This window comes from Myxine glutinosa, chromosome 10 (assembly GCF_964187855.1).
Source record: "Myxine glutinosa chromosome 10, kmMyxGlut1.1, whole genome shotgun sequence".
Lineage (NCBI taxonomy): Eukaryota > Metazoa > Chordata > Myxini > Myxiniformes > Myxinidae > Myxine > Myxine glutinosa.
Genome location: NC_136270.1, coordinates 23,420,081 through 23,445,167, shown reverse-complemented (window position 1 = coordinate 23,445,167; position 25,087 = coordinate 23,420,081). Strand labels below are relative to the sequence as shown.

The following is a 25,087-nucleotide window of genomic DNA, read 5'->3' as shown; positions in this document are numbered from 1 at the left end:
CCTCCTTCCTCCAGTTGTGTATAAAGGTCAAAGTGCGTCCCGTAATTAGGTCATAAACAATCACGTTTAGCCAATCATAGATTTCCTGCTTGTTGGTAGTTATTTCCTTATTCTGTGTATTAGGCTAAGGATTTGTCTTCCATTAATTGACACTCCATTGCACCAAATTCAAATAGATAGATCCCCTTTCATTTTCATTTGATAAAGCCTCAATTGCCAACTGCATTCACCGCGACTCCATTAGCCACGAGGTAGGCTTGGAGAAGAAGGGGGAGGATCCGCCGAATCCTGGGCGTGCCCGCCCATCGTCATCAAGGGTGGAGCCAGAGGGCCCGTGCCGACCAATCAGGGCCGAGGTGAACTCACCGAGGGGCGTGTCCTGGAGGCCGGCGGCTTGATCGCCGGTGGGGTTATAAAAAGCGCACGCGGAAGCCTTTGAAGGGAGTGATGAGAAGGAGTCGAAGGTGGTTGCAGTGGCACCAAGGATCGCTGAGAAGAGAGTCAGAGATACGGCAGAAGAACAAGTGCCAAGTAGAACAAGTGCCAACTAGAACAAGTGCCAAGTGAGAAGCGCCAAGAGAGAGTTGCACAGAGGTGCCAAGAAAGAGTTCAAAGGAGCAGCTTTGGAGAGTGCACGGTGCACCGGAGGAGCTTCGCCGTGCAGTTTGGAACCGCGGCGGTTTTGGCGATCCCAGCTCGAGGATTGACGGCGGCTGTCCGCTTCCAGCCCGACCGATCCCCACTGAACCTTCCTCTCCCGCCAAGCTATTCCTCCTTCCGACCATTCCTGCCTGCAAATTCCCCATTCGTGTGAGTTTGCTCGTAGTCTGTTTTGTGTGTCTTGTCCTGGGGTTATAATTAAGACTGCATAGGTAAGCTAATTTTCACTGTGTCCTTCTGGTCCGTCCCTCTTTCTGTCTTTATTTTATTATCCTTCCTTCTTCCTTGGTTTCTTTGGTCCTGTAAATAGAAATAAACCATATTAGTATTTCCAACCTTTTGCCTTCGTCTTCCTATTCTTCACATCCGTGTCGCCTTTGTCTTTTCCCCATTGAATATCTGTGGCACGATTTGGCCAACGTTTCAGGATCGGGTCTAGTCTTGGTAAACGGCTCACGCCGCGGTTCGCTTCGCTCGGCGCAACATCCATTACGCTGCGGCCGTGAGCGGGGGGTGTTCCTTCGCGTACCGGGAAGCGCTGGTATTTAGGTCATAGGACTTGTGGGCCTAAAACCCTATCCAGCGCCGACCGGGCGTGGCGTCATACCCCCGGGACCACGTCGGTCAGTAACAGACGAGGGGCTTAATCCCCCCTCGAAGGGGAACCATAGGCCGACGTCGGGTTCCGTAACAATTGGTGTCTGGGAGTGAGATTCGAGGCCCGAACCAAATTTTTAAACATCTAAAAAAAAAAATTTGGTCAAAATTTGGAGCGGCCGAGATTGCAATAACATCTAAATTTAAGTCGTGCCATGGATAGTCAAGGCGGCGGGATGCCGGTGGGGGAACTAGAAGGGGGGGTAGAATCGACCCAGGACCCCAGGGAAGAAGTGGGGAAAATGGAGGAGGAGAGCAAAGAAGGTGCGGTCGTGGGGGTTACAGGCACACGAAATGGCGGCCTCCCGTACGTGACGGCGATAGCCGGACCCGCAGTGCCAATGGACTGGGGCCTTTTGATGATGCATTTCAGTGCCGCTCTGATGGGTGACAGTAAGGGATTTGATGCAATGATGGCTACCCAGGGGCTAGACGCGAAAAAAGCGAGGCACGAAGCAAGGTACAACCCGGTTGGATTTCAGGAGCAAATAAACGCCACGATGGAAAGAATACGGGAAGACATTGACCGCGGGGTGGGCGAAAAGGTCCCAGGGGTGCACGAGGAGGTAACGCGGGTCAAGAAGCACTGGTTGAGCGAAGTGGAGAAAAGCGCGGGTAAAATGACGGGTATAGAGATCGCGACCCGGGGTATGGGGCAGCCGGCGACCATTGAGGTAGAAGAGGGAATTTTAATAAAGCCAACGGTCGTCGTGGTGAATAAAGAAAAAGTGCTGGGAATTGAAATTGGAGAGACCGGGGGCTTAGAAAAGCACTCGCGGCAGGGAGGAATGGAAAATGTGCAAAGTCCCTGCTCACATCACGATGCTGTGCTTAATAACACCAATGAAAGTTTGCAGGTGCGTGTGGAGCGAAGGAGGAGAATCCCCCAGGTGAGTCGTGCTGTGTATTGTGCGGGGAGATTTTGTAGAAGGATGTTTGGCGACAAAAGATTTTTCGTGCGATTGGGGTCAATATGGCACCCGGGCGTTGGTGAAGGGTCCCGTGTGAGTGGAAATGGCACGCGTGTGAAAAAAAAGTGTGCGTCAAGGGGTGAGCGTGTTACGAAGCGCGAGTGTGAAACCGAGTGCGAGCGAGAATGCACGTCGGGGTGTACGGATAGTGAGTTGGTGGTGGCGCGAGTGCGAGAGGGCACATCGGAGCGCGAGTGTGAAACCGAGTGCGAGCGAGAATGCACGTCGGGGTGTACGGAGTGTGACACGGAGAATGAGTTGGTGGTGGCGCGAGTGCGAGAGAGCACATCGGAGCATGAGAGTGAAACCGAGTGCGAGCGAGAATGCACGTCGGGGTGTACGGAGAGAGTTGGTGGTGGCGCGAGTGCGAGAGGGCACATCGGAGCGTGAGTGGGAAACCAGGTGCGAGCGAGAATGCATGTCGGGGTGTACGGAGTGTGACACGGAGAATGAGTTGGTGGTGGCGCGAGTGCGAGAGGGCACATCGGAGCGCGAGTGTGAAACCGAGTGCGAGCGAGAATGCACGTCGGGGTGTACGGAGTGTGACACGGAGAATGAGTTGGTGGTGGCGCGAGTGCGAGAGGGCACATCGGAGCGCGAGTGTGAAACCGAGTGCGAGCGAGAATGCACGTCGGGGTGTACGGAGTGTGACACGGAGAATGAGTTGGTGGTGGCGCAAGTGCGAGAGAGCACATCGGAGCGCGAGAGTGAAACCGAGTGCGAGCGAGAATGCACGTCGGGGTGTACGGATAATGAGTTGGTGGTGGCGCGAGTGCGAGAGAGCACATCGGAGCGCGAGAGTGAAACCGAGTGCGAGCGAGAATGCACGTCGGGGTGTACGGAGTGTGACACAGGGAGTGAGAGCGATACGGAGTGTACGTGCGAGGGTGAGTGTGACACGGAGAGTAAGGTGGTGGTGGAACGTGTGCGAGGAAGCACACCTGAGTTGGTTGTGGCGCGGGTGTGGGGGAGCACATCGGAGCGCGGTAGTGGGTGGATGCAAGAGTGCACGCCCATGGTGAGTGTTACGGAGGACGTAATGGAGGAGAGGTGTGGAACACAGTGTGCGAACGGCGAGTATGCGCAAGAGGTGCGCGAGAGGTGTGGTGTGTAACAGGGAGTGCGGTGGTGGAATGGACGGAGTGTGTGGGATGCACTGGAGGCGCCGAGACGCCAGGTTTTGTGAGTGTGAAACGGGTCGCGTATGCAAGTGAAGCATCGACATTGAATGGGTTAGCGTTTAGGGTGACAGATAGCCGACGCGGGCGTTCGGTGCGCGGTGCGCTTTGTTGGATGCTGGGCCCCGCACGGTCGAGTCCGGGCCTTGTCGGGCGAGGCGACCGGTCCGGTTCAAGGGCGAGTAGGAGGAAGTGGAACGGAGCCCCCTGGTGGCGGGGGCGGGGTTCCAACCAGGGGAGATTGAGCCATCGGGCCCGCGACCGCAAGGTACCGCGCCGAGATGGTGCGTGGAATCTCGGCCCGACCAAACCACCTCCCTTGAACCGAAAGCCGAACGGATTCAACCTGCAGGCGACCAAACCACCCGTGTTCATTGCTCGGCTTTGCGAAGCCGAGTTTAATGATGTCATGACGCACCAAGGCTAGGATATAGCGGACTGTGATGATGGTGATACTGATAGTGTTTTTGGATTCGAAATTCTGGGATAGAAAATTTTTGATTGGCTGGAATTAGGTGAGCAAAATTGGTAGTGGAAGATACCCGATGTGTTGGGATGGCAACTCTGCCATCCCTCACAGCGGGGGCAAAGGAGCACTAGTCTTATGGGGTTTGGCAGTGAAAACTAGCCCGGGAGGGTTAGGATAATGATAGGGATCTAGAGAAGATGACAATAGGTAACGTTAAGATTAGGTAGTGACAATGATACCGGTAGTGGGGACGCAGGTAGGTTAGTTTGGATGATAATGACGTGGTATGTGCTTAGTTTAAAGGGAAGACGGGGAGCACTAAGTTAGCAGGGCAACAGGTAGTTCAGATGATGCCGTGTGTGTGGTTAAAAGGTGTGATTGCACAGGTGTGCAACTGAACAGGTGTATGGAGCAGTGTATGAGGGAGTGATGGTGATGAGTGTTGTGCTGACCCAAATGGTCCAGGGAGGAAGGAGGGTGCAGGTGGCACCAGGTGTGATTGCACAGGTGTGCAACTGCAGGTGAATGGAGAATGGTTGTGTGGGATATATGGAGTATGGAATGGATGGTCGGGGAGTGAGTATGGTGGAAACTGTGGAGTGGAGTGGATGGTGCGAAGGTGTGGATGGGGGAAAGGAGGATGGACCCCATCACGAATACCCGGGGAGGGTAGTGCAAGTCTTAGGTAGAGGGTACAGGTAAATTGTGGTTGGATATTGGCATCTGTGGTGCGTGGTGGAAGAATGATGGTTGAATGGGTGCATTAGTGTTGTGGAAATGGCTGGGCGTGTAGCCTGTTTGTGCGTGTAGTCGGATGGGCACTCCACCACTGTGAGGATGTCGGCCAGGTGAGGCAGCAGGTGGGCTCTGGGAGCCGGTAGAGTTGTTGTGGATGGGGCCCGAGGATCCGGAGGACGGACCCGGGTAGCCCAGTGCCAGAGGGCACCGAGGGGTGACAGAGCCAGGAGGGGCCTTCCCCAGTTAGATAGGTTAGGGTGAGGAGCTTGGTAAGCTCGGGTGGCAACTACAGTGGTGGAGGTGTGCAGGTGGGTAGACCTGCTGGGAGAGCTACACGACTCAGCCCGGAAATTGTGCAAGGGCACCGGGAGATGAATCGGGGGAGTGAGACCCCAAATTGAGAAGCACCGCAGTTTGGTCAATGGGAATTGGTTTTTAGAACCCATAGTGTAAGTTGGCCAATGGATTGGCAGGGAAAGACCCCGGGTAGTGTAAAGTGTGTTAATGTCATTTAGAAGATAGTTAGGATTAAGAATCTCCTCGCACCATCTGCATCCACTCACCTGAGATGACGTACCTCCACACCATGCCAGGTGGTTTTTATTATTTTTATTGTGCAAATGTCTGGAATGTGAGATGCATCATGACGTGGGTGTGACATTGTGCTGTTGTTCCATCTCTCCCTCCTTATGAGGATTGATGATGAATTGATGATGAATTGGTGATGGCAAATTTTGAATTAGAGGGATTGTGGGGACGAATTTGGTACAGGGGAAATATGGGGAAGACGTGACGATAGCGACGGATTTGTAAGGTGGAGTGTAATGTGTAGATTGTTGTAAATATGGGGTAAGGGCAAGGGTAGAGTAGGTGACAGGGGGGGGGGGGGGTGACGTACGGTAGGGACGAGCTTTTCTCCGCTCCTTCTCCATACGCACCTCGCCTTGCATTGCCTTTATTGATGTGTACCCTTGTGACCTTACCCCTTGCTCATCTGTCTTTTCCCCCCCCCCCCCCTTGTCTCCCACACGAGGACTGTGCGCCACTGGGCGCCGAGGGGAGCGTGCGTGAGTCCGCCATTGTGCGCCCGAAACTCCCGGAACCAGCTGTCTGCATCGATGCACCACCTTATGGACCACATGTCTGTGGCTGAGCACCACTTATGGACCCCATGGGTTGGGGCATGGCCCCTCTGCTGGAACCGGCCATGAAGGCCCGAGATCTTGCTGGCGGACCTTGGTCACAGGGCACCTATGCCCCACAGGTGAACCACACTAGTCGGCCCTGTGGGCCATAAATAAATAAAAATGGACACGTTTGGTGCATTTTATTTTATGTGCAAATAGGCCGCCAGCAAAGAATATGACAACACCAGGAAGATAACAATAGCCAGCAGAGGGAGCCGAAGAGGAAGACCAGCACCAGGGTTTGTTGTTTTTATTTTTATTGAACTGCAATGACTGTGCACCGATTGGTGCTTGATGGTGTATTGGTGCGTTTTTGGGTGCTTCATGGTGTGTCGATGCAGAGCAGACTGTCTCTCCCCCCAAAAGAACAATCACAGGTCCTGGGTTGCCATTGTAAATAAAGATAGCGTCATTGTAAATAAAGCGCCCCCACCGTAAATGTATAGTTTGAAGACCAATTCCGCAATTCGGTTAGTTGTGGGCGTGAATCTGTTAGGCAGGGTGCAATGGAGCAGCGGGACATATTTATTTATGTTTTAAAACTGTCGCACTCAGGGTCAGGTTAAATGTAGAGGGAACGACACCTACGTGCCACACTAAAAGTAAAGGTAAGAGGCCCGGGATGTGCCTAAGAGGAGGAGGGTGCAGTGTTGTGGAAATGAGGGTTGTGTTTTTTATTGTTGTGTAAATTGTTGTAAAAATATCGCCCTCCTTCCTCCAGTTGTGTATAAAGGTCAAAGTGCGTCCCGTAATTAGGTCATAAACAATCACGTTTAGCCAATCATAGATTTCCTACTTGTTGGTAGTTATTTCCTTATTCTGTGTATTAGGCGAAGGATTTGTCTTCCATTAATTGACACTCCATTGCACCGAATTCAAATAGATAGATCCCCTTTCATTTTCATTTGATAAAGCCTCAATTGCCAACTGTATTCACCGCGACTCCATTAGCCACGAGGTAGGCTTGGAGAAGAAGGGGGAGGAGCTGCTGAATCCTGGGTGTGCCCGCCCATCGTCATCAAGGGTGGAGCCAGAGGGCCCGTGCCGACCAATCAGGGCCGAGGCGAGCTCACCGAGGGACGTGTCCTGGAGGCCGGCGGCTTGATCGCCGGCGGGGTTATAAAAAGCGCACGCGGAAGCCTTTGAAGGGAGTGATGAGAAGGAGTCGAAGGTGGTTGCAGTGGCACCAAGGATCGCTGAGAAGAGAGTCAGAGATACGGGCGAAGAACAAGTGCCAAGTAGAACTAGTGCCAAGTGAGAAGCGCCAAGAGAGAGTTGCACAGAGGTGCCAAGAAAGAGTTCAAAGGAGCAGCTTTGGAGAGTGCACGGTGCACCGGAGGAGCTTCGCCGTGCAGTTTGGAACCGCGGCGGTTTTGGCGATCCCAGCTCGAGGATTGACGGCGGCTGTCCGCTTCCAGCCCGACCGATCCCTGCTGAACCTTCCTCTCCCGCCAAGCTATTCCTCCTTCCGACCATTCCTGCCTGCAAATTCCCCATTCGTGTGAGTTTGCTCGTAGTCTGTTTTGTGTGTCTTGTCCTGGGGTTATAATTAAGACTGCATAGGTAAGCTAATTTTCACTGTGTCCTTCTGGTCCGTCCCTCTTTCTGTCTTTATTTTATTATCCTTCCTTCTTCCTTGGTTTCTTTGGTCCTGTAAATAGAAATAAACCATGTTAGTATTTCCAACCTTTTGCCTTCGTCTTCCTCTTCTTCACATCCGTGTCGCCTTTGTCTTTTCCCCATTGAATATCTGTGGCACGATTTGGCCAACGTTTCAGGATCAGGTCTAGTCTTGGTAAACGGCTCACACCGCGGTTCGCTTCGCTCGGCACAACATCCATTACGCTGCGGCCGTGAGCGGGGGGTGTTCCTTCGCGTACCGGGAAGCACTGGTATTTAGGTCATAGGACTTGTGGGCCTAAAACCCTATCCAGCGCTGACCGGGCGTGGCGTCATACCCCCGGGACCACGTCGGTCAGTAACAGACGGGGGGCTTAATCCCCCCTTGAAGGGGAACCATAGGTCGACGTCGGGTTCCGTAACAATATATATATATATATATATATATATATATATATATATATATATATATATATATATATATATATATATATATATATATATATATATATATATATATATATATATATATATATATATATATATATATATATATTGCTGCGGTTTTGAGATTGGCACTGTTGTGAAAAACCAATCGGGTCCACAACTTTAGTCCATCTGTTGGTTTAATTCCATTAAGACCATGACATCATTCTGTAAATACAGGAAATGCAATAGGAATAAGGTTTGGCATCACATGGGTCCATTCATAACATTCAATGCAAGCAAGCTTAATATTCTATGCAGGTGTACCGTTAGTGAGTCCACTAGATGTAACATGCCACAGGAGAAGTCCCCCTGAGCACCAACCGCAGCGGGTCTTATAGCCGCGCCCCTAACGGTGTCAGCGAGCAACGATCATCACCTGGGTTCAAAATTAGTACGAATACGATTTCACTACATTCTCCCCACCGTTAGAATTACACTGCAGAGCGGCTAGAATCGAGCGAGTGTCAGCATTAACAGGGTGTGGAACATGGTATCAGTCGACCCAACCGTACCGGTCCGGGCGGCGAATTTCTCTGCCAGCACGCGTCCGAAATTCCCCGGGTACGGCATCACGTATCCCAGAGACCCCGGCGTCGGAGGAGCTACCGGAGTCAGGTGACGAAGGGGGTACCGCCAAGCCTTCGGGCACGGGTAGATGCGGCGAAGGGAGGGTCGGCAGACTTTCAGCGACGGGAGCGTCGGAAGAGTCCATAGTCTCATAGATTGGTTCGATCGGTTCGGCCGATTCCCTACAAGGGTCGGCGATCCCACATGAGGCAAGACGACGTACGGAGACAGTGGTCTCACGTCCATCAGCCGTCATCACACGAGCATGCTCAGGATTAGCCTGGAGTATCTGCACTTTGTCCACTAAGGGGTCGTACTTGCTCGTGCGAACCGCCCGTTTGAGGTAGGCCGGCCCGGGCTCAGCGAGCCAACTGGGTAAAGACCGTATACACCCCGTGCTCCTGGGGTGGTGGAAAATTCTCTCGTGGGGAGTCTGGTTGGTGGCCGTACACAGTAGAGCCCTGATCGAGTTCAACGCCGCAGGTAGCGACCAAGCCCATTTATCGAGGCCCCGGCCGAGGGTCCGGAGGTTGAGCATGACGGCCCTCCATATAATCCCGTTGAAGCGTTCGATCTGCCCATTTGCCTGGGGTCTGTACGGCGTGGTGTAACTAGAAGCGATGTTATTTTGGAGCAGATAGCCTCGCACCTCCTGAGACAAGAAGACCGCACCCCGGTCAGTATGCACATAGGCCGGGTACCCGAACATAGAGAACAAATTCTGATTCTGTAAGCATCGCATTACCGTGGCAGCAGTCATGTCCACGCACGTATAAGCGAAGGGAAATCGCGAGTACTCATCGACGATAGTGAGCAGATAGCGAGAGTTACTCGACACCGGCAATGGGCCCTTGAAATCCATCGCCAAGCGTTCCCACGGCCTCGTAGCCCTAACCAGAGTCCCCATGGGTGGGTTATAGAAACGCGGTTTGATTTCCGCGCATATAGCGCAGTCGCGACAGATACGGCGGATATCGTCAATCGAGTATGGTAGATTGCCATGCCGCACAAAATGAGTGAAACGCGTTACGCCCGGATGCCCCGCAGTGGCATGCAGCACGCGTAGGCCCTCCAAAGTGGCGATACCCGTGCATGTAGCCGGTCTCGATAAGGCGTCGGCGGCCTGGTTATCCTTCCCCGGGCGGTATTTGATAGTGTAGCAGAAGTCGGCAAGCTCTATACGCCAGCAAGTGATTTTCTCATTCTTAATGCGCTGGGCATGTAATGTGTCGTACATGAACGCAACACTTTGCTGGTCCGTGATGATTTGGAAACATCGCCCGAGTAAGTACGGGCGCCATCGCAGAATAGACTCGACGATCGCATACGCTTCCTTTTCGACAGACGAATGTCTCTGCTCAGCGGAGGTAAGAGTCCGAGAAAAGAGACACCGGACGCCCTCCTTGGGAGAGGGTCGCCGCGATGGCCTGATCCGAGGCATCACTTTCGAGGACGAAAGATCCGCTCTCATCGATCGGCGCCACAGCGGCACTGGCGATGTCGGCCTTAAGGCCTCCAAAGGCCGCCAATGCAGCCGGACACAGAGGGAATGTGTCGCAGGCCACAAGGGGGCGAAGTTTCCCGGAGAAATTTTGGACCCATTTTGAGTAATGGGTGAATAGCCCGAGGTCATGCTTCAGGGACGCCCGATCGCAGGGAGGGGCCATGTCGAGCAACGGTCGCAGACGCTCCTTATCCGGAGCGACAGAGCCATGGGTCACAGTGTACCCCAGAAGATCTATCTTGCGTAGAGAGTATTGACACTTATCCTCGTTCATGGTTAAGTGATACCTCTGCGCGACCTCGAGGAAGCGCTTCAGATTAGCATCATGGTGCCCTTGGTCATACCCACAAACCGTAAGATTGTCTAGGTAGACGAAAACATCGGTTAAGTTCTCCCTTGCAATGAGGTCATCCATGGCCCTCTGGAAACAGGCGACCCCGTTCGTTACCCCAAAAGGCAATCTAGTAAACTGGTACAACCGTTGCCCCGACTCAAATGCGGTATAGATACGATCTGCCCTCGAGATGGGGATCTGATGATATGCACTACGGAGATCGAGAGTGCTGTAGACCGAGTACTGGGCCACCTGTCGCACCAGCGCGTCCATGTCGCTTAAGAAAATCATGTCCTAACAGAATATCAGCACATAAAGCAGGTAAGACCATAAGGTGTACTTCTGGGAAAACCCGTCCCTTTATCACGAGTTTCAATCGGCATTCCCCCTTCGTGCTGAGTCGAAGTCCCTGGGAAGCCATGAAGATCCGTCTCGTAGACCTCAAGACCTGCCAACCATGCCTGTGCACTAGTCGCTGGTTGATAAAACTATCCGTAGACCCTGTATCCACCAAGGCCCGCACACAATGGCCCTCGACCATGAGGGGAATAAGGGCTTGAGCCAGGCCGGACGAGCCTGCTGGGAGTGGGACCGAACCTCTCGAGTGGGTCGGCCGAGCCTCACGGGCGGATCCTATGCCAGCGGCAGTTTTCCGGGCGTCAGAGGGTGCCCGTGGAGTCTCATATAAGTTGTCAGGGTGTGTTCCCATGCAATCTGCAGTTTGGCGGTCGTTGCCGGAGTATTCGTTGTTCATGGGGAATCCGTTAAAGCCGTCAGAGAGCTTTCCCATGCATTCTGCAGTTTTGCGGTCGTTGCCGGAGTATTCTTTGTTCATGGGGAATCCGTTAAAGCCATCAGAGAGCTTTCCCATGCATTCCGGTGCTTTGCGATTCAAAATCGCCGTTTGATGAGTTTGGGCCTCCGTAGTATTCGAAATCGCCGTTTGACGATTCAAAATCGCCGTTTGACGGGTATGGGCCTCCGTATTATTCGAAATCGCCGTTTGACGGGTATGGGCCTCCGTAGTATTCGAAATCGCCATTTGACGGGTGAGGGCCACCATAGTTGGTACCGAACTAGTGTCGCCGCCAGTGGACGCTGTACGCTCTTGAGAGACACGACGAGAACGTACCGCTGGGGCTTGGCGAGGCTCCAAAGCCCCTCGCGTGGCCCGGAGTCTGGTCAAGGACACATGTGCCGTGCCCGATTGAGGATGAGACTGTTGTGGCTGTTCGGTGACTCTCGCCAAGCTCGATTGAGTGACCAGGGGCCCGTGAGGAGGGGCCCTGTCCTTCAAAGCCGGGTAAGGCGCCGTGTTCCGAGCTCGGCTCGTAGGCTCCGCAATGAGCCCATTCAAGGTCGCGCGGCCCCGAGCCGCGTGCGGTCTTCCGGCACACTTTTGCGTAGTGCCCCTTTTGCGAGCACAAATGGCATATGGCATCCCGAGCCGGACATGTCGTTGTCCCCCACAGAAGTAGCAGGTGGCTCCGCGTAAGGCCTTGGGTCTGGTCGTTGCGGCAGCCATCAGGACCAGATCCTCCTCTGGAGTTCCGTGAGCAGTTCCGCTCCCTCGGCGGTAGCACTCTCCGGCCGTGCGTGTAGCGAGGTTCCCGCCAAGAGGCGCGTGCGATCATCGGCGTTCGACTGCAACCGCGCTTCAGTGTGTACCTTTCCTTGCTCGAGTGCCGCCGCGAAGGTCAGGTCGGTCTTCTCCAGGAGTTTGAGCCTTAGGTCCTGAGAGGAGACCCCGGCGACGTAGGCGTCTAGGAGAAGGTCATCCTGAGCCTGCTCGTGAGTCCGTGGCTCCCGGGTGCTGTCCAGCAGGAGTTGCCGGAGCTCCTGGGCATAGTGATCCATCGGCTCGTTGGGTTGCTGGCGTCGCGTTAATAGCAAATGCCGAGCATACACCGGGCTCTTTTCCTTTATGTACAATCGTTTGAGCTCCGCAATAGCGAGGTCGTACGTCGCACATTGTGCGATACTGTTGTACACCTTGTAGTCGACTTTGGGGTGCAGCGTTGCTAGCTTCGCGACAGCCGTCGGCTCGGTCTCAGGCTCAGCGAAATGGTTCTCCAACGTTTTCAGCCAGTGCTTCAGTTGCAATCCACCATCCGAGGCTTGCGGGTCGGCGCAGAATAGTGTGACCAACAGCGTCTTGTTGCCCGCCATGTCGGTAGATAGTTAATGGAATTAAGTGTTGTGAAAAACCAATCGGGTCCACAACTTTAGTCCATCTGTTGGTTTAATTCCATTAAGACCATGACATCATTCTGTAAATACAGGAAATGCAATAGGAATAAGGTTTGGCATCACATGGGTCCATTCATAACATTCAATGCAAGCAAGCTTAATATTCTATGCAGGCGTACCGTTAGCGAGTCCACTAGATGTAACATGTCACAGGAGAAGTCCCCCTGAGCACCGACCGCAGCGGGTCTTATAGCCGCGCCCCTAGCGGTGTCAGCGAGCAACGATCATCACCTGGGTTCAGCATTAGTACGAATACGATTTCACTACAGGCACATTGAAGTCATTAAAGGTTAAAGGTTTGCCCCCAATAGTTAGTCACACGAGCAACATATAGGCCCATTTGTAGTATAGTTATGTCTTAGTATGTGAAAGAATAGGCCATTTCCCCTCTTAGTACCTGTGTTGTGTAAAGACAGGAGAATAGGCCCTACAATCATTTTGCTCCAACCTCCATTCTACCTCTGTGGGCGCAATCCATCCCACGTCCCATTTGGCTGTCCCCTAGTCAAGTTAACACGAGGCAGGGCCTCAAAAGGTGAAGGAGGGTTGAGCTCGGCACGACGGCGGTGGGGACGGTAAGAATGAACCAGCCAATCGGAGCTCGAGCGGCATGGCGTGAGAGGGCGTGGTGAAGAGCGTCTGGTGAGTTCCAGAGGGTTCTAAGGGCGTGGCAATAAAACCCTTTGTGCGAGGCCCCCACCTCAGTTATGAGAAGCGAGAGGCAGGCGCTCGTCAAGTTGAGTCGTGAGTTATGAGAAGGGAGAGGCGCTGGTGAGTCATGGAGTCCAGTTACGGGAGAGGTGCGCTGAAGTGACTTCTGAGTACGGAGGAAGGAGACGCGCTTGACGTGAATCACCTGCGCTGAATGAACTTTTTTACGTGGAATACGTGGGCGCAGACAGGGTGTTGCTAACTCACGCGGTTCGGCCAAAGCGAGTGAACACGGCTGAGTAACCGCCAGCCACGTACAGTCCGCCCTCTACCGTTCGCCCCGAGATTATCCGCTTTATTCGAGCGACACGATACGCGGTCCTGCTTTCGCCTACCTTCATCTTCATGGGACGTGCCGGGGACCGTGGAAAGTGAGACGGAGCTGATCCTGTACGACCACCACGCAGCTGGTGAACATCATCCTGCCATCAGCAATCCCCGTGTGAGTGTGTGTGTGAGACAGGCCCATTTGTCCAGGGGTATTAAGAGTAAGACTGTTTAAGGTGTGGGTTCCTCTCTCACTAGTCATGGCACCTCAGCAAAGGACTTCTGTGACTCACTGGGATTGACACAATCTGTCAATTTCCCGACCCGGATCTCAGCCAATGGAGTATCTTCTCTTCTAGACTTGGTTATGACAAACTTCCCTGCTAATGTCTGCTGCTCTTCTTCTGCTCCAATCGGTTCTTCTGATCATGTGCTTGTCAAAGTGGACATCTCTCTGGCCATTCTCAGAGAGCCTCCTCAGCGTCGACGAGTCTGGCATTTCACTCAGGCCGACTGGGACGGTCTTCAAGCAGCCATCAATCGTCTGGATTGGTCTCCCATCTCCACTGCCTCTGACATCAATTCTTCCTGGGAATTCTCCCAAAGCAAACTGATCTCTCTCATGCACAGATTTATCCCATCTCGCCTTCAATTGTCTTACCCTTCCTCCCGTCCATGGTACACTGAATCTTGTGGTGAGGCAGTTGCCCTGAAACAACTTGCCTTTGCCTCTTGGAAGGCTAATCCAACTGAAGGAAATCTCAGTTCCTTCCACCAAGCTCGGAACAAGTGTGTGTCTACCCTCAGGAGTGCCAGGAAGCACTATCTCTCCTCACTCAAGAATGAACTCTCAAACCTGTCTCCTTCCTCCAAATCCTGGTGGCGTCTGGTCAAATCCGTTTCTGGTGTTTGTTCCCCCTCCATCCCCTCCCTTACCTCAAATGGCCACACAGTTGACATCGCACGTGACAAAGCCGAATGCCTCAACTCTGTGTTCGCCTCGAAATCCTTAGTCCCAAACCCATCTCTCTCTGTTCCCACCTTTCCCAGTCGAACCCAACTGCTCCTGGACTCTGTGTCCTTCTCTCCTGACAAGGTGGAGGAGTTTTTGTCAAACCTCGACTCTGATTCTGCAACTGGACCAGACGGCATCAGCCCACGGGTCTTAAAATCCTGCTCTGCCGCTCTATCTCACCCTCTCTCTGTTCTTTTCACCCTATCCTTTGCTCAAGGTCATCTGCCAGCATCCTGGAAATCAGCTAACATTACCGCTTTACACAAAAAAGGTGCAAAAACAGATCCTTGCAACTACAGACCAATCAGCCTGCTCCCAATTATCAGCAAAGTCATGGAATCCATCATTGCTTCGGATATGAAATCTTTCCTCTTCTCCAATGGCTTGATCTCTGATCATCAATTTGGTTTCAGACCAGGTCACTCTACTCTGGACATGCTGCTTCTGCTGTCTCAACAATGGATGGAGGTCCTCAATGCCAAACAGGAAATCAGAGCTGTCTCCCTTGACATATCAAGGGCCTTTGATACGGTCTGGCACCCAGCTCTGCTCACCAAACTCTCCTCCTATGGTATCCATGGAAATCTCCATGCATGGCTTGCGGACTTCCTCTCTGGTCGTAGTCAACGTGTGGCCCTGAATGGATTTCTCTCATCTCCCCTTCCTGTTCAGGCTGGAGTTCCCCAAGGAAGTGTGCTGGGCCCTGTGCTTTTTCTGGTCTTTATCAATGATCTCTCTGACTCTCTGGAAAATCCTCTCTATCTCTTTGCTGATGACTCCACTCTCTGCCGCTCCATTCCTCTTCCCTCAGATCGGCAGTCTGCAGCCTCCTCACTCTCTGAAGACCTGGACAAAATCACAGACTGGTCAAACAAGTGGAACATGTCTTTCAATCCTGCCAAATCTCACTCTCTTACTATGTCTCTCCGAAAAGATCGACTGGACAACCCTCCCATCTACTTTCTCAACAATCCTCTCCAAGAAGTTCTGTCACTCAAGCTTTTGGGTCTCACTATCTGCCATGATCTTTCTTGGGAAAACCACATTTCCAAGCTGGCCTCCAAAGCCAGTCGCCGACTGGGCATCCTCCGTCGTGCGAAGTCCTTCCTCGGCACACCTGAGCTCCTCACCACTTACAAGGCTTTCATCCGCAGCTCAATGGAATACTGTTCTCCCCTATGGGCTGGTGCTCCTGCCTCACACCTGGCTCGGCTTCACGCTGTTGAATCCAAAGCTTTCAAAATCATTGGAATCTCCCGCGATGAAGCTATCTCTGAGGGCCTTTCACTCACTCACCGCAGGCAGGTAGGTGGTCTTTCTGTCTTCTACCGACTCCTCTCCGGCCTTGCTCCCCCAGCTCTCTCTGTGCTCTGTCCCCCAAATATTCCTACAGGTCGCACAAGATCTGCCAGCAACCCTCTGATGGTTAAACTGCCGAAATCTCGGCTCTCTGCTCACCTTCACTCTTTCATTCCTCTTTTCTCCCGCCTGTGGAACAAACTCCCACACTCCCTTCAATCCCTCTCCTCCCTCCAGGTCTTTAAAACAGCTGTTCACCACCATCTCTTATCTTCCCCCATCCATAACCTTGATCTTTTCTACCCCCACTAATTCACCCCAGATCCACCTTGTTTGAAATTCCAACTTATTTCCTGGAAATCCTGGCAGTGTCCATATGTTTATACCTCTCCCACCCCCCCCCCCCCTTCACATGCCTCCCCCCCTTCACATGCCTCCCCCGCTTCACATGCCTCCCCCCAAAGCCCTCTCCCTCCCACAGATCTCTCGATGTCTCCATGTCTCTCGGTCCCTGCTCTCAAATGTTGTGTTTGTGTCCTTCCCCCTCTCTCCCCATCTTGTCTACCGCTCCCGATGTTATTTGTTTTATGTGTCTGTTTGTCTTTCTGTGTGATTAATGTTCGCTCTTTCACGAGCCTCGATCTTGTATACAAAAAAAAAAAAAAAAAAAAAAAAGGATTTCCCTGTGTCTCGTCGTCCTGAGCTGTAAATACGTGCAATCACAATTAAACATATTTGTTCTTCCTTTTCTTCCAATTCGATCGCCTTTGTGATTTCTCCATTGACTAAGCGTGGTACGAATAATATCGCTCCAATTGGGTCTAGTAATTAATAATAGCGCGGATCACGTGTACGCAAACCGGTCTGCGTATCATCATCACACGTGGTTCGTGCGAGGCTTATTTCCTCGCTTCCAAGGCAGCGCTAGTACTTAGGTAACAGCGAATTTGGTCCTGAAACCCTATTTAGCGCTGTCCGGAAGGGACGTAATAGGTCTCGGGTCGCGCCAGGTCAGTAAAGACAAGGGGATTAATCCCCCCTTGATAAGGCGAGAAGGCCGGCGACAGATCCACAACTATATATATATATATATATATATATATATATATATATATATATATATATATATATATATATATATATGCATATATATATATATATATAATTATATACATATATATATATATATATATATATATATATATATATATATATATATATATATATATATATATATATATATATAAGCATACACACACATGCACACACACACACACATAAAATAGTAGATTGCACCCAGTGGACCAAACGGCCTCTTCGAGTGACCTGTTTCTCCTGTATAATTGCATTTATACAGATATTTGAGTATTTCCGACGTGACACTGAGAAACGAGATTTTGTTGCTGCCGGTGCTGCTGCTGGAGTTTCTGCAGCATTTGGTGCACCTGTAGGTACGTCAACTTAGATACGTAGCAATGTTTGAGAGAACTTTAACTATATATATATATATATTTTGGCCTGCAGTTGAAAAGTATTGTGTATCACTGTCCACATTCCAATCTCTGCTTGTGACTCTGTACTGTGTGTATTAGCACTTCGGGACCATGTTTTGTGCAGGTGGAGTCCTGTTCAGCCTCGAAGAAGGAGCATCATTCTGGAACCAATACCTTACCTGGAGGATTGTAAGTCTCCTTGATTTTATTTTTTATATACCTCACCTGTAGCTTTTAATTTTCTTTGTCTGACCTGTATCAATAATTTATCATTTTTTTATTTCACAAAAAATAATTTTGTGTTTGCATTAAAGCTCTGCAATGGTTTCAGGAGGTTTTGTCTAATGCATCAGAGCTGTCGTTTTTTTTCAGGCACCTTACACATTCCAAAACAATCTAATATTTATCATTGAGGATAGGTTTGAGTATAAAGATATTGTGTGGTTCAAGTGACGTCAAAATACTTCACAATACAATGTTGTCTCGGAAATCACGCAGTTCTTTGCCTCGGTGATATCTACGTTCACACTGAACTTCGTGTTGAGTGGTTATCATTCCCAGTTTGGTCAGCTTGCCAATCCCGGCCTCATCAATTTTGGACGTTTTGAGGACAAGGTACGTGTAAGGCATGTTTGCTGATGTAGATAAGTTTAGCACGTGTGCATTTCTTCAATGTACCAATCACAGCTAGACAGATGACATGCACTGGTAACAGTGTGTTGCCCAAAGAGTCTTTGCTTCGATTTTATTGTGATTTTGATGTGGAAGAAGCCGTGCATTTTGTGGGCCAATTCATATTATGTACCACTCAAAAAATGGCAAACCGTTCGACACCTTTCCACCCCCATAATTGCATGGCCCTGTACATCCTCCTTCCCTCCCCTCATCTTACTCCTCCTGTCTCTGTTAATTTTTTCTTTCCTCCTCCATATTCCCAACTCTCATATCCTCCCCTTTAAATTCCATGCTTTTTCTTTTATTTTACCTCATTTTTAATGATAATTAAAACTACCCCCTATCCCTTGCACTTTTATGTATATAACCTCTAGCTGAGCATGCTGTTCATCGTGTTTTACTCAAGCGTCAAAGTTGCAGCCTCAAAAGCCTCTGGGCTCCATAACAGAACTCGCAATGTCTTTTTTAATCTTTCAAAAAACATTTTGTGTAAAGTCGAGGCTCATGGAGGAGCTCGAACAAAGAACGGATCAGAACGTAGCAGAACAAAAGGAGCATCAGAAAGAGAGGGGGGTTGGGAACACACAAACAGCAGGGATGAGTGACAAGAAAAAGAGGGAAACTTGAAGAAATGAGGGATGTGAGGAAGAATGTTATCGGGAGTAGAACAGATCATGGTTTTGGGTGGGGGATCTTAGAGGGTGGCGCTTGTTATTTATGGTTTCGGCCCAGCATCATCACATTGAGATTTCAATCCTGGCTTAAAGTCGAGTATGTATCACACATGCATACAACTCGATACATATTACATGTTACATTCATGGCGTTTGCATTTCTAGCATCTGCGATTGCTGTGAAAACATCCAACCACAAAAAAAATCTTCTTTTACAATACCCTTTTGTTTTTATTTTTTTTCCTGGAGCACTCAAACTTGCACTTTTCACCTTTACTCTAAAATATTCCTCACTGTTACACCCACTGGTCGTCATGACATATTTCCACTGTCACGGTAGTATTTTGTACATTCTTCTGTGAATAAAGAAGATTATTTTCAAGGTGCGAGTTGTGAAAATGCACATAATATTGTATATTTTGTAATCCCTTTATTTACTGCAGATATGACATAAACGACAAGCAAACTTATGCCAAGTAATGTCAATAATGGCACAACCATGGTTAATTGCTCCACGCACGCGAAACGAAAAGTGGGATTAAGCAAGTGGTTCATATCTGCCCTTTTGTCTATAAACGTCAGTTTTTGATCGAGGAACAAATTATTTTGAGCACGAATCGGAACACAAATCGAAAATAAACCTGTAGTTTAGCAGTACGTGGACTCTCAATTCGTCCCGATCTGGCATGCGCATGGAGGAGTGAAATAATATTTTTACACTCTCTGCCTGTCTGGCAGTCAAACAAAATTGAAAATCATTCCAAACGGGAAACTTGCTGTTTTTAAGGAAGTCATAAAGGACACAAACACCAGACACGAAGAACTAATGTAACGTGTTTAATAGAATGGTGTAAACAACACTGCGTAAAATGGCAGTAAACTGCTGGAATTAATATTAATAATGATTTTTTTATTCGTGTTTTACAATTTTTCTTTTATTTTACAATCTTTATATAATGGTATAAATGAACAGGATAATAAATAATTAATTGACACATGTGGGAAAATAACACCCAGACCGGGAATCGAACCCAGGTCCTCTGGTGAACCGCACCAGTGCTCTGCCATCTGAGCTCTCTGAGTAGCCCTGACCAAGCATGCAATTTTTCCCATACATAGAATTGCCACTCTCTTTCCGTCAACGCTTCTGGGCACTCGCTGCCAACCATAGGAGCATCAACGGCCTGAACACGAGAGGGTCTTCCTCCAATGGGGGGAGGGGAAATCCATGTCTGCTATTATAAATGCCACTGGGGGTGTAGAAACACAATGAAAAAAATGACCAGGAATATAACTAATTAATTGACATATGTGGGAAAATTGGTCATTGGTGCTCTGATGGTTGGCAGTGAGTGCCTCAGAAGCATTGATGGATTGAGAGTGGCAATTCTATGTGTGGGGAAATTGCATGCTTAGTCAGGGTCACCTGGATAGCTCAGATGGCAGAGCACAGGTACGGTTCACCAGAGGACCTGGGGACAATTCCTGGTCTGTGTATGTAATTTTCCTACATATATCAATTAATCTTCTATATATATGAAAGAAAGTTTTTTTGTTTGTTTGTCTGCACGCGCTAATCAAATGTCGGGACGGGCCCCGGGAAGGTTATCGGCTAGGTGGCAAGGCCGGTCGAGGCCGCCTCGGCCGGGCTGGGCCCATTTCGCAATAAATCTTCTTCTTCTTCTTTCAAAATTCTCTTGAAGTACAACTTATGCACTTAATAGGAATATCTGATTGATTGCAACACATGCTTTCAAAATTCTCTCTCGCGGGGCCCGACAGAAGAAAGAACAAGGAATCGATGAGCACTAACTGATGCTGGGCTCGCGTCAGACCTATTTACAGAAGATCAAATTCATTCAAAAAGAACCCGGGCAACGCTGGGTGCATTCAGCTAGTGTTTCTATGTATCCAATTGTATTCAAGAAAACTGTATAAAACAAGTAGCCTTTTTGGCACTTCAAAACCCTTCCGTTTAGCAGTAATTGGACATGTTAAATAACGTGGTGTATGCTTCAATAGTGCTAAACTTCTGAAAACTTTTTAAACAATCTTTAAAATCATTATTTATATTTTGATTGAAGTGTATAATTGAGCACTGTGCGGGGTAACAGGTTCTATGAACTCTCTAGTTGGCTTTAGTTGTCTATGAGCATTTATACAACCATGGTTACCTGGAGGTTTACTGTGCAGATGTTTGTTTGTTTGTTCAGCTCGGTCTGCAATAAACCCTATTTGATGTTGTGTTCACAGAATGAGGCTTACACCTGGTTTGAAATCCCTCTGTTTCTCATCATTGGTGCCATCGGTGAGGTCTGTTGCTGTAAAAGCAGCACCCCATCCTTTCCCCCATAGCGACAAGTTCCATCACTTCACCCATCGATTTGTTTATATGTTGCCAAACCCCACACAATAAGATATGTATTGTGGGGCCCATAATTGTTGTTCTTATTTTATTGATGAAAGCAGAACTGGTAAAATAATTGCCTGCTGAACATGCAAATGTGGAGTTCTTTCAATCAGTCATCTGACCGAGTGGTTTAACAACCAGATTATATGGGCAATGTTTTATTCACAAAGGAACCATGGAGATGTAATTTATGTTACTTTACTAAAGTTACATGTCGGAAAAGCACTATCAGTAGCCTCTGATATTAAATTGTAAATTCTACTTGGTTATCGACGTTGTGTACAAGTATCACATGACTATGACGGCTCTTAAACTCGCTCTCCAATTGAAGAAGAAGAAGAACCGCCTTTAGAGGCCATTTTTCCCCGCAGAGCAGAGGTTGGCCTTTTTCGAGCACTATGGTCCCCTTTTTGAAGCAATGTTTTATGGCCGGATGCCCTTCCTACCACCAATCCTGTTAGTCGCCTCTTGCAACACACAGGGAATTACCAGTGAACTGGTGCTCAATTTGCCGACCTCGGAAGGATGACAGGCTGAGTCAACCCCCCTGGCGTTAATTCAGCGATGACCGGGATTTCCAACCCAGTATCCTAGGATCCCAAGCCGGCACCCTAACCGCTAAGCCAACACCATGCTCGTTAAATACTGTAATAGATGTTTTGGAGATATTATATGGCTGAATACATTGACCATGCTGATGCTGGTGGAATCCAGACATGGTGCTTGGCAACAGCAGAGGACTTGGTCACAGACCAGTGGTGCATCTTGCCCCCTCAGGCACACTTCTGCACAATGATTTGACTTGTCGAGCCCCCATATGCAAACCCTCCTTGAAGTTATAGATCCAGCCAAAATATAACCTCTATGCACCACTGCTGCCATCTCCATGTGCGCCCTTTGCCACTCCAACACTGGGAGGCTGCGGCACGTGTTAGGCCTCCCTCAACCATTCCCAAAATCTTGAGTTTGCCTCTTCTGTGATTTGCAAATTAACTGGTTATTAGTAATGTCTACATGACGTAAATATACAGACTTGGCATTTAATATGGAATTTTTTTTTCTTCTTGACTTGGGTTTACTTTCTGAACTCGGTATATCAATCTGGTGAGTTTCTTTTATGCTTCGGTGATTTATTTGTTAAAAGAACCATGTCACTGATTGTCTGTCGCAGCAAGAAGTCAATAACAGGATTATATCACAGGTGGCGTGACAAAATGTACGGACAGGGACATTTGACGATTGGCTTCACAATCGGGTATATAAGGGTTGTTGCGTTCTGTATTGGTGGAAAACAACTGCTGCACGTCTACAAAAGTTATTGCCGCTTCCCCTGGAGATGGTCCGTCAACTCGACAATGCTGTTTGTCATTTAGTGGTGGCTTTACGAAATTCCGGCATGAAACGGCGTGCTATTGCTCGGCAGTATGGCATCACTCAAGGTCAGGTGTCAAAGATCCTGAAACGAAATGCTCAGAGGGGTGTCCCTACTCCAATACCGAGGTCAGGACGTCCCCGCAGAACCACAAAGAGGGATGATCGCCAGCTGCACCGGTTAGTCCGCAATGGCCATACCAATTCAGGTAATCGGCTTAGGGCTGAGTGGCAGCAACTGACAAATGTGCCTGTATCCAGAAGGCTAGTCAACCAACGACTGGTTCAAGCAGGCTATCGTGCCAGGCGTCCCCTGAGAAAGCCATGTCTGACCAGACAACACCGCCAGCGCCGATTGCAGTGGGCCAGAGAGCACCGTCAATGGCAGCCAGGAAACTGGAATCGCGTGATCTTCAGTGACAAGTCTAGATTTCTGGTCTATCGTCAATATGGTCACGACCGAGTGCGCAGACAAGTGCATGAAGCCTACAACGAAGATTGTATAGTGCCAAGAGTCCAAGCTGGAGGTGGTGGGGTGACCGTTTGGGCTGCTTTTCATGCAGGGGGCAAAACTGACCTGGTTGTTCTGAATGGAAACCTGAACCAGTTCAAGCACAGGGCCATTCTGGAATAAACATTGCTTCCATTTGTTCGTGCAGCCTTTCGAGGAAACTTTGTCTTCCAAGATGACAATGCACGGCCTCATCGTGCTCGCATGATCCAACACTTTCTTGCTGACCGTGGTGTAGAGCATATGGAGTGGCCTGCCATGTCCCCGGATATGAATCCGATAGAGAACTTGTGGGCAGAATTAACGCGTCAAATCGACCACTTGGACCAGCAGCCGACCTCTGTGCGTGAATTGCAGCAGGCTATTGTCACTGCATGGCAAGCGATTCCTGTCCAAACCTTGGCAAATCTCGTGAACAGCATGCCTCAACGTGTACATGCTCTCCGCAATGCTCGTGGGGGTTACACGAAGTACTGAACTGTAATTTTACTGTCCGTAATCCCAGTCGTAATTTAACTTTTGTTTTTGTTTAAAAAAAAATTTGCCTAATGTGCAAAAGAAAGAGATACTTCTGGAAAACGCACAGAAGTTTAACACAGTACTGTCCGTGAATTGAGTTCGATATCAGTTTGCATCACTTTCAAGGATCAATTTATTTGCTTCGAAATGTCAAATGTGGTTTTTGTTTCTTTTAAAGGTCACATTAACAAAATCTAGAATAATTTCAACATAATTCCAATGAACTTTTGGTTCTAAGTTATCTTGAAAAGTAAGTTCACCCCCACAAAAAAAAAATTCCATATTAAATGCCAAGTCTGTAATTGTGGAGCTTTTTCCATTGGACTTTTTCCATTTTATTGTCGCCATGTGGATGGCCCCTACTCGACAGTGCGTATTCACTTTCGGCAGGAACCGACATGGTGGGTCTAACGATTCCAAGGATTACGCCAAGTGGTCTATAATTTCCACAGGGTGATGCAAAGTGGATTGCATCAACACAGTTGAAAAACGGCGTCTGCTAATAAACAGGATTATAAACAACTTGGCTATCCAGGGATACCAATGAAACCTAAACGTCTGCCGAGAAAACAGCGACAACTTTTGGCGAACACACAGCCTTTAGGAATAATTAATAATGTAATGAGCACATGGACAGAACGCAGTACTTATTGGACAAGAACACATATATATCTCGGTGAATGACACACACACGTGCTAAAGGGTAACATTGAGAGCCGAATCTCGCAGAATACAGGTTAGGGCAGCAGGGGGGCAGGTGTGAAGAAGGCGAGCAGGCACACCAGCGAGGATACAGCAAGCAAATGAATGAGTTGGATTGGGTGACAAATTCCAAAGACATCCCTCTAGCACAGGGCACAAGCCTTTATTATGTTCCCCTTGTGTCGTCACAAGTTCCCTCCCTTGGGGCATTCCCACGAATCATGTGACAGCGGTCACCAATGCCAACGGGCGCCTATGTCGGCAGACAGCTCTGGTTGATGGCTGCAGAGACGGAGCTATCTCCCCATGCCAGCGGCCGGAACTCGTGCTTAATGCTGGCCTTAAGCCTAAGCTGAGGTCGGAAGGCAGGCTTTGAACAGTACCAGTTCTCAACTGGCTCTGCACATGGAAATAATGTGTAGGAGAAATCCTACATCTAAAAAGACCACACCTGTCTCCCATGTGGGCCATACACCAGAAAACTTATCCATAAATACATGTACTTAATACAGGGTAAAAGTCCTAAAAGGTAGATGAAACACAAGGTGCTGAGTCCTTAAAACGATCTAACTACAACTAACTAAGGCCTGAAAACCAAGTCGTTTCTTGGCAAATCAGAACTACTTTGTCTGCTCTCTGCCATGGGTTTTCACCCCAGCATCACATCTGTCTCTCATGGACTGTGGAATCTAAAGCTTTCAAAATTATTGGAATCTCTGGTGACGAGATCGAAGAGAACAAGGTCTGTTGCTTTCGCATTTGCTTTTGCATCGCGAGCAGGTCGGTGGTCGCTGGGTATTTTTTTTTTCATCGCCT

At 49.3% G+C, this 25,087-nt stretch overlaps 2 protein-coding genes across 3 annotated transcripts in view; one reads left to right on the top strand and one right to left on the bottom strand.

Moving 5' to 3' along the window:
• LOC137434339 (growth arrest-specific protein 7) overlaps positions 1–25,087 on the bottom strand; it is a 517,476-nt gene that overhangs the window by 406,528 nt on the left and 85,861 nt on the right. The gene's annotated exons all lie outside the window — the stretch shown is intronic.
• CLCN7 (chloride voltage-gated channel 7) overlaps positions 1–25,087 on the top strand; it is a 109,846-nt gene that overhangs the window by 34,969 nt on the left and 49,790 nt on the right. Inside the window, exons 10-13 of the mRNA XM_078785438.1 lie at positions 17,274–17,367; positions 17,534–17,598; positions 17,908–18,024; positions 21,012–21,066. Coding sequence (XP_078641564.1) covers positions 17,274–17,367; positions 17,534–17,598; positions 17,908–18,024; positions 21,012–21,066 — 331 coding nt within the window. The remainder of the gene's footprint in view (positions 1–17,273; positions 17,368–17,533; positions 17,599–17,907; positions 18,025–21,011; positions 21,067–25,087) is intronic.